Raw genomic sequence first — 10,139 nt, 5'->3', positions numbered from 1 at the left:
CACAATAATTTATTTAAAACATTACAAAAAGCAGTATAAAGAACAGATAAAACGACGCATGTGCTACATTACCAGTGTCCTGACAGCAAAACAATTTTGTGTAGGTTACAGAATGAAATTAAAGTGTTTAATCGATGCAAACATTCTCCTGATCTGCATTTCCATCCTTCAAAGCGTCGCGCTGCCAGTGTTGCCAACTAATTTTCAGGGGAAGTTGCTAAAGGAAGATCGATTTGTTGCTAAAAGTTGCTAAATGACGTTGTGATGTCGTACCTAAACAACACCATTGCATAACCATTACACAAAACAGCGTTTTTACGTAGAATACACAACGATATTACTCAAATCTCAGCGAAAACTATTTTTTAAATGTTATTTGTTAAAAAAATTATTCTAAACTAAATATTTTAATTTGTAAAAGTAACATAAATAGCACATCTTTATGATCAGATTTTTTACAACATTGAATTATTGAACAGTTAAACGTTTTATGTATTTTCTTATAACTAGTAAAACTGCACATTCTGAACAATTATAGTTTTAAGCAGTGTACTGGTAGTTAGTTAGTGGGCTACACAAAAGTCTATAAAAATAGGACACAATGTACTGTTTATATGAAGGAACAATACATATTTATTTTTTAATTTAAATATTTAAATTCCACATTGCATTTTGTGTTTTCAGGTTACAGTTTACAACTTAATGGATAACATCCTGGCAGAAAATGACTAGTACCTTTTCAGTTTTTCCACATATTTTGTTCTTACAGTGAACCTAACTGAACAACAATTATATATACAAGCTAATAACATGCTGTATCATAAATGTGCATTTATTATTGACCATTTGGAACTAGCAACTTAATGCACATTTAATGTTTGTACTGTTAAGCATCTTTCTTTAGCACTCTCCAGGTTGATGTGCTGCTTGGCTGGCAAGCTGTTCAATGGTTTCCTCTTTTTTTGTAATTTACATGAAAATATGTGTCTTTTTTTATCATTTGAGTCACTTTACAAAAGTTGCTAAAAGTTGCCAAAACATTAAAAAAAAATAGCTAAATTTGTTGCTAGGTGCTTTTTGGAAAAAAAAAGTTGCTAGGGTAGTCTGAAAAGTTGCTAAATCTAGCAACTAAATTGCTAAGTTGGCAACACTGCGCGCTGCATCTCACTCAAGACAATTTGGCATGTCGCAAACAATCTATGGTGGTCACAAATCACAAGTGATTAAGGAGCAAGGTTTGACGTCACTGCCGCAAACCAGTGTCGTTGTGTAGAAGCGCCAATTTTGAAAGTTTTAACGGATGAGACGGCAGCTATGTACTGTTATTAATGTATAATGATTATATTACAGAAAACAAATCTTTTTCTCACACGGTGGTATCGTACGACTTCTGAAGACTTGGAATAAAATGCACAAAATAATGGACTACGTTTATGGTGCGTTTTCATGTTATGGTGAGCAGCTTTCCCATGGGAAACAAAATAAAAAATAAACAATTAAGTGCTGATTAAATGGTGGCAGAGTGTTCATTTATTTATTTAAAAAAAAATTAAGTTCAAGCTTGGGTAAAGTGATGGAATGAGATGGATCATGTAACAGGAAGGTCTACAAATGATATGTAACACATTTAGAAGTGATGAATAGTCTACACTTTAGATTAGGGGATGCAGAAAGCTTTGTAAATGATTCATTCATGCGTTTCCACGTCATCTATAACAGGTGTTGAACACTTTGTAGTGTGTACTAAGTACTGACTGGTGAGGGTACAGACAGCTGTCTTCTCTGACACACATGGGGTCTTTAACTCTGCACACCTGATGTGAGCTTCAGTGGAAGGGGTTCACTTCATCACTAGATCCACACACTCCACACAGAGCACAATTCCCTTCTTATTACTTAAAAAAACAAACAAAACCAAATCTAATCAAATAAATAATACACTTATAAATGTTTATCCACTTCAAAACAAATGAATTACTCTTCTTAAAAATAGTGCTTTAACATACCTGCATGTTTGTGCGTTTGAACACAGACCAGCTAAAAACTTCATCAATAAATCATATACTGATCATTTACTAATGGTTTATTCATCATTTGTTCATGATTAACAATTGTTTATTGAGATAATTATACAAAACAGTTTTGACATAAATACTTCAATGATTTATAAGTGACAAATAATGTATCAACTAATAACTTATAAACCATCTACTAATGATCAGTTTGATTTATTTCATGATTTGAACTTTTTTTAAGATAACTTACAACGCATTTGTAAATCGTTAGCATACCACTCATTAATCATTTATGAACATATAGTCATGTTTTGTAAATGATTCATTCATCATTAACTAATAACTTATAACAGAACGTTATTATAAAGTGTTACCTTACGTCTCTGTCTACACATTAATCTTTAATGAAGATGTCAAATATTATTTTTAAGGGGAAAAAAATATTGTTCACATATTATTTTTCCAAACAATGAAAATAAATTTTGGCTAGGGGCTGTCAAGCTCCAAATAAAAAAAAAAAAAAAAAAAATGAAAGTATCATAACATAACAGCAATCCATAGCTTCAGAACACTTGAAATATAGATCATGGGATATACTTTTATGGAGCTTTTTAGATCTTGACAGCCCATGATTTACTTTTGTTGTATGGATAAGAACAAGCGCAGTACCAGCACTTACGTGAGAATCAACAAAAGGATGAGTAAATAATTGAAGGATTTAAATTTTGGGTCAATTAATACTTGCAGTTACTATGGGTAAAAAACAGCCGCTCAGAAAGGTCAACAAAGTAAGAAAACACTTCAGTCTCATCCCTTCCATTTTATATCTTCTCTGTGAAGACCGTCCAGAAGGTCAGGTTGGCTTCACGAAGGGCTTCACTGGCCTCCCCCAGCGGCATCAAACATCTTCTTTCTTCCCTCCATTCCAGACATGGCTTCCACATTCTTACGCCAGTCACCTACCTCAGTCGTCAAGACCTATTAGACAGAAAGCAACAATGGATTGTAGTGGCATGATTTGAGATGGATCAACTCATGGAATTATGTTCACTGTCAAAGTGTGGAGATGAGCTAATGCGTCTGTTATGACTGAAACTAAACAGAATTTAAAAAAATGATAGTAAAAGCTTGACTCAAGTATAAAATTTAGAAAAAAATGGGAACACTTTAATATGGGGACCAATTCTTACTACTAACTAGTTGCTTATTGGAACACATATTATCAACATATTGGTTGTTTATTAGTACTTATAAATCACATATTTTGAGTGAACCCTAGTCTCATGTAGCCAGACCTTCAGACTGCATCATGTTTCATGTAAATCTCTCAGACGTATTTGAAAGATTATATGCCGCGAACTTTAAATATTTCACATACTTTTGAAACTCCAGCATTTAGTTGATCCTGATAAGCGCTCGTCGTCACAGTTGTAAACACTACGGCTTTCTTCTTTCTTGAAGGGGTTTGGCATCACAGCATCTTTGTTTCGGGACATAACGTTAAAGAACGCGACACATACGTCTCCTGGGAAATCTTGTAGAATTCAACCAATCTGATGATGACTTCGACACTCCTAAAGTGTTTCCAATTTTGTGTCCCATATGCATCAAACGTTTAGCCAACGGTCCGTGGGCGTAATGTCCAAGGCTGAGAATACATGAACTCTAATCCTCCCCAATACCTAAACTTGACAACTTCCTTACTGACTATTAATAAGCAGCAAATTAGGAGTTTATTTAGGCAAAGGTGTATTTAATGGTTTGTTAATAGTGAGAATTGGACCTTAAAAAAATGTGTGACCGAAAAACCATGTAAACAACATGACATTTACTTAATATGTAATATCTATTTTCTTTTCTGCTGCAGTTGTGGCATATGTTTTTTTTTTCACCTCACCTTTTCTTGCTTGATATCCTCCTTCTTGACTGACTTCAGATTTGCACGGAGGTCCATGGAGCCTTTGTGTTTGGAGCCCAGCAAGGCCCTCATCATCTCATCAGCAGACACACGCACCTTCCTCAGGGCAGGTTTCTTGAACTTCCCACCAAGATCCTGAACTTTCAACTTCAGCTCATTGATCTAAAATCAGTGGAATACAAAATTTAAATTACCAGTGGGGTGCATAATACCTCAAAAAAGCTATCCGTTAGATTATAACATCCATTTTTTTCAATGGCAGCTCCTTGGTTAGTACATGCACCCTCAGAAGTATGCAGCCCATTGTCAGAACTCGGGTTTGATCATGGGTCATTCTGCCATTGGGGATTGCCAATCATCAGCAACTGGTACTTGCTCTATATCTGCTTTGCACCTCCATGTGACCTTCACTTTCAGTCTCCCTTCTGTCTCTTCAGTATTGTCAATCTTGTTGCTGTGTCTCTGGCCAGTCTCACCAGTGGAATCCTGGTCTCCTATTTGCTTTGTTTGCACTTTTTAAAATCATAGTTAGCCAACTACTGTGTGGTCACAGGTTCTGCGAGTTTAGAAGCATAGTTTAGCCATTCTGTGTTTCCTAAAACCATTTTTTGTATCACAAAGTTTGTATCACAAAGTTGTGTGGTCGGAACTATAGCTCTCAATCTGTGATTATAAGTAGTTTGTTATTAGTATGACGTGCACTTTGGACAATGTGAACCAACTAAATCTTGAGCCTTTTAGCCTGGCCAATTTAATCAAATTGCAAGTCGTTCTCAACATCTTGATTAGCTTGTTTGGCGAGTTTGGCCCTCCACGGGTTGGGATTGTAGAGCCATGCCTTAGGCATTACATAATCATGTGGGAGGCATTCTAGATCAGTATCTGTAATAGTTCAATTTATTTTCAAGAACCTAGGCAGACAAAGCGGCTGCGGATTTTGATGACTATACAAGAATGTTAGTAAATCTTATTAAGTCAGTGGTGTCCCTATCCTGCTCCTGAAGTCCTGACATTCTGTAGAGTTTAGCTACTTGCTACAATACACCTGCCTGAAAGTTTCTAGTGAATGTCCTGAAGACCTTGATTAGCCATTTCTTGTGTTTCTAATTAGGGTTGAAGCTAAATCAGAGATTGTCTTAGTATTTAGAAGTTGAGGGTCTGTATTACTTACTATTAGAGACACCATAACAGTCAACCTTAATCATGTGTGCCTTGATAACCAATCACATTACAGCCTTGATGTTTTTGAATTTCAGTCAGAGTTGTGCGACACTCAATCACCATTTACGGATAGCATAGGAATGAATGAGTAGTGCTATTAGCTGAATCCCATCTGTCACAAAAAGCCAGTGACTTCTCTTATATTATATTCTCTTATACTTCTCTTTATTTTTTTATTGGTAAACTCTAAAAATAGTTCAATCAAAAACTATTGTTTAGTGTAAAACACTCCTAAAATAACACAAAATCAAAAAAATTCATTAAATTATGAGGTTTTTCCTCAAAAAAGCTGTTTATTCAGCATAGTAAAGCCCCTCCTCCATTGACATCCATTAAAAAAAAAAGAGAAACGCATCTGGGGCCATAAAAGGTTTAGACTAGTCATATAATTATTTTTTCTTTAAGACTGGTGAATTTTTTTTACATTTGGTTACATAAAAACTTAGATTAGTCTAAGTTGAATCCAAAATATAAGACTGATTACCCTTTGGTTAACTACTAGTTCTTAAGACACTGTCTTAACATAAAGGCTAAGTTTATGCAACTGGCCCCAGGTCTCCTTCCCTTAGTGTTAGCATTAGCCGTTACGCATTTTTGGCTAAAGGTTGCATGCTTGCCTTCCAGTGGCTTTTGCTAAAATCTATAGGACAGTAGTGCTCAAAGAGCAGAATTTAGACAAACTGGTCCAAGATGCTAAAATAAACAATCAGCAATGCAGAAACCCACAAAAGGAAGCATTTCAGGCTGTAAATGCTGTTGTAAAAAAAAAAAAAAATCATACATTTATTCCACAACCTAAAGTATCTTTATCATGATTTTTAAACGTTTGTAGTATTAATTCATTTAGTTGTAAATCTCATAAATATATATATATATATATATATATATATATATATATATATATATATATATACATACATACATAAACAGAATAAGAGCTTGACTTTTCTTAAAAGACAGCTAAAAATATCAAGGTTCTATAATATAATTTTCTGGAGAACCACAGAGGTTCTGCTGTGTTTGATCAGGGTTGGAGGCAAATTCTACTGGACAGCATTTCTTGATGGAGCCAATATGGGCATCAGGTAAAGGTAATTTGCCCCAGTACAATTCCATAAAAGATATGGGCTGATTAAGATAGGGTTGATGTAGAACAAACATTTTTGGGGCCAATAGCTCAAACCCATATCATGCTTGCATTGGTCTCAACATGAAATATTGGCTGGGAGTCACCCACCCAGTATAGTCCATACTGAAAATATATTATTGGTTGGTTTTATACTTACATCTTTGTTGTGCTTGTTTACTTTATCCTCATAGTTGTATCTCTCTTCATCTACTACATCGATTTTGGCATAGAGTTGCTCACACAGATTCTGAAAATGAATATGCAACATAAATACAGCTGGTCAGAGATTTGACAAATAATAAATGAAGCTAAACCGCACATTTTGTCTTCAAGAAAATGTTTTTTTCTGACTAAGTACATCACCTGTAACTCTGCCAGAGAGAGTCCAGAAAGCTGCAAAGGAGGGTGTTTTTCTATGAGGTAGCAATTTTTCTCTTCTTCCCTGTCCTGTTTTTCTTTCTCCAAATCCTCTATCGCTCTGTTTAGAAGCATTATCTGATTAAAGAAGGAAGAGGAGTTTTATAACAATTTCACAACAAAGTTGGAAATAACGTAGGTAAAACAAAGTAGGTAATCCAACCTTCAAAGAAAGTTTTCGAGATGCTGAAATTTTTGACTTGGGCTGTTAAATAAAGAAAGGGAAATGAGATGTAGATACACAGCCATATGAGTAAAATATTGCTTAGAATGCCTTTTAAAATGATTAAGACATACTTTGTTGTCCATTTTTGGATTTCCAGGCCTTCGTATCTGGCAAATGACAATTTAAATTAAGCAGAAACATTTAAATGTGAAAATAAGTATTGGTTTGATTAGTTTTGAAAATAGTATTGAAAACAACTGCTTACCGGACTGCCAGTATCAATAGTTGAGGTACATAAAAAAGAGGAAATAATCATCAGTAAGGCATTTTGAGTAATCAAGCTATTTGACTTAAGTAATTCAAAACATTTATTGATCACTAAATAGTGATAAAATGCATTTTGATTGGCTAATGAGTTTCACAGAATGTAATGCTGTATGTTTATGCCCTGTGAACATCAAATGTTGAATAATCTTTTTTTTTTTTTAAAGGTACTTACTCTCCCATTTTGCCGCCTTGCTGAACTACTAAAAATAAATTCAACCAGAGATTTTAGATGAAACCTAAAATATTAATGCATAATTAATAATAACAAAAAAAACAGTAAATTTAACAGACACTTATGACAAATTTTAAGCTAAATCAGTTATTAAAAGTATTTATGTCATACCTGGTTTCAATCTGGCTGATGGTCATGGACAGAAGACAGAACAACAGGGTGTTGAGACAAAGGGATTTTATAGTCCAGCCACCACTGGCTGGCAGATATAGTGTCTGTCACCAGGAATGCCTTGGCAGTGTTCTACAGAAATATCACCAACTGCAAAGCTGTGACTATACGACAGTACATAAGAATACACAACGACTTTTCTTTGGATTGAAGTTGAGTTCATAAACACACATTATACACACAAAATATCAACTCCATCACATGCAAATGTACAGTATTAACTTATGTGCAAAAAAAAACAATAGTGCAGTAACGTGCAAATTGAGTGCAACTACATGATAAAAATAGCAGCTGTAACAGTAACAGATGTGCAAATTGAGATGAGGCTACATGAGTAATATTAACAGATATACAATGGTAGTAATAACAGCAATAACATTACAAATGTTCAATGAGATGAAGCAATTTGAACCGGTTGTTCTCTGAGATAGATAAGTCCACTAGCTAGCTACCTGTTTAAGAGTCTAATAGGTGAGGGGAAGTTCCTTAATCTGGAATTCCTGCAATTTACACTCCTATACCGCCGTCCTGAGGAAAGAGTGTGAACAGTCTGTGTTGGGGGTGGGTGGGGTCTTTAATGATCGAATTTGTTTTATATTCTAATTTGTTGAGATTGTGAATTGGTGGGTTTTTGTTAAATGTGACCCAGAATCGTCACAATTAAAAGAACCAAAGACTTAAACTACTTCAGTCTTTGTGCATTAAATTTATTTAATACACGTTTCACAATTTGTGTTGAATTACTGAAATAAATTAACTTTTCCACGACATTCTAATTTATTGAGATGCACCTGTATATCACAGGCTAGAGCCCCGTCCACGAGATCCCTCTATGCCCTTAAATGGTTGGTCTTCTCCGCCTGGTGCACAACCCGGCATGAAGACTCAACTTCCTGTGACATATCGGTGATATTGTCCACCCTACAAGAGCAGTTAGATAAGGGCCGTTCCCCTTCCATGCTCAAGATCTATGTGGCAATTATAGCAGTTTTCCACGCTCCTATAGCCTAACAGTTTGTGGGCCGGAACAACCTATTTGCTCGTTTCCTGAGGGGTCCAGGGGATTCAATCCACCTCTGCCCCTACCGTCCCTACGTTGAGCCCTGCCTGCCTTGAATTTGGTTATCGGCGCTTCCTCCTTTGGTGAAAGACCAGGAGTTAAATCTTCTCTGCCTGTCAGTGCACTGAGAATTTGCATCAAACATTCCGCCCCATTCAGTCATTCAGAACAACTCTTTGAATACTTTGGCGGCCGCACCAAAGGGTCCCCGGTCACAAAGCAGAGAATTTCTCGATGGTTAGTTGACGCTATTGTGCTACCGTACTCCTCCTGCAAAGCCCCATAGGAGTTAGAACCCATTCCACTTGGGGCGTGGCATCATCTTAGGCGTGGTCTAGTGGTGTGTCCATGGCAGACATTTGTTCTGCGGCCGGCTGGGCCTCGCTGTCCACATTCACCAAGTTCAATAGCGTGGATGTTACAGGCTCGGATCCTATCTGCTTAAAGGAGCATGCACCCACTTAGGGCAAGTATATTCCTTGTACACTCTTGGACCTTTCAGAAGTGCTGAGGCTGTACAGAATTATTTGGAATGATTGCCTCCTGCAGGGCTCACCCTGCTTATACCTGGTCCCTCTGTTCCTTAAATGTTCAAGGCCAGTTCTTCCCAGTCATTCCTCTTTCATGGTACAGCATGATTGTATTGGTTCTGCACAAGCGTCTAGCGATGCAGTACAAGTGTAGTATCAAAGGGAACGTACTCAGTTACTAACATAACCTTGGTTCGCTGAGATACTGCACGACTCAATTTTTTTTGCTTCTGTCAAATTTACCTGAAATCCTATGGCGAAATCCCCACTTATATAGCCAGATGGCCCTGCCCATTCTGGCAGGCTCTGGCAGGCTTCTTTTACTGAATCATCATTGGTATTACATGCAGCAGCCATTTCGTTTTTCTGTTGCAACAGGAACTACTTAAAATTAAAGAGATTGTAAAAAAGTATTGTTGATGTTTCACTAAATCACAGATTCATGTCAGTTAAAACCATGTCTCAAGAAGTGAAAAATGTTTTCATGATTAAAGTCAAAATGACATTGTTTTCACCTGTTAACAAGAGAAGATCATTATAAGCTTGCAGAAAGGTATGCAGTACCAGTTGTAACCCACATGCCTGTTACGCACAGTTCAGAAGTTTAACAACCTAGAGGTCAAACGTAATATATATAAAAATTGCTCAATGCATCACTGCCTTTCAACACCTGTCAACATAAAACCACAATGAGGCAGATTATGTAAGATTTGAAGGATTTGGTGGTTCACAATTAAGTAAAACAAGTATTTGGAAAGGATCTGGACAAAAATGAATTATTTTGATAAATCAAATGTTATTAATTCATTGTATAAAATAAGTACAAAATGTAAGAAGCATATGTGTGCAAAATCCATCCCACAAGAGATAACAAACCGCATAATTACATTGTAACTATTCCAGTGTAACTGCTTTTCAGTCAACACCTTTTTTTTTTGTTTTGGTTCATTTTA

General features: G+C 36.0%; 1 protein-coding gene across 3 annotated transcripts; it reads right to left on the bottom strand.

Annotated features, from left to right (window-relative positions):
• Positions 1–2,334: 2,334 nt before the first annotated feature.
• LOC109091875 (troponin I, slow skeletal muscle-like) lies at positions 2,335–7,762 on the bottom strand. Of its 3 annotated transcripts, none has more exons than XM_042722317.1 (9): positions 7,537–7,762; positions 7,366–7,393; positions 7,132–7,135; positions 6,998–7,033; positions 6,864–6,905; positions 6,647–6,778; positions 6,441–6,530; positions 3,913–4,095; positions 2,335–2,993 (listed from the first exon to the last, which is right to left on the bottom strand). In XM_042722317.1, exons 2-9 carry the CDS (start codon positions 7,371–7,373, stop codon positions 2,892–2,894), a joined length of 597 nt encoding a protein of 198 aa, XP_042578251.1. In that variant the 5' UTR covers positions 7,374–7,393; positions 7,537–7,762; the 3' UTR covers positions 2,335–2,891. The 3 variants fall into 3 exon arrangements, with proteins under 3 accessions (XP_042578251.1, XP_042578252.1, XP_042578250.1); XM_042722316.1 differs by having other exon boundaries at positions 2,340–2,993; positions 7,366–7,429; positions 7,537–7,761; XM_042722318.1 differs by lacking the exon at positions 7,537–7,762 and having other exon boundaries at positions 7,366–7,409.
• Between the last annotated feature and the right edge of the window lie 2,377 nt (positions 7,763–10,139).

Source organism: Cyprinus carpio, chromosome B4 (assembly GCF_018340385.1).
Source record: "Cyprinus carpio isolate SPL01 chromosome B4, ASM1834038v1, whole genome shotgun sequence".
Lineage (NCBI taxonomy): Eukaryota > Metazoa > Chordata > Actinopteri > Cypriniformes > Cyprinidae > Cyprinus > Cyprinus carpio.
Note: the sequence above shows the minus strand (reverse complement) of the source record. Positions and strands in the feature narration are given on the sequence as shown.

Bases quoted from the DNA above. Each gene is read 5' to 3' on its own strand.
- LOC109091875 (XM_042722317.1), bottom strand. The intron at 6,531-6,646 runs GTGATGTACTTA...ATTCATTTTCAG, and splicing joins TCTCTCTGGCAGAGTTACAG to AATCTGTGTGAGCAACTCTA. The intron at 2,994-3,912 runs GTGAGGTGAAAA...TCTGTCTAATAG, and splicing joins AGGATATCAAGCAAGAAAAG to GTCTTGACGACTGAGGTAGG.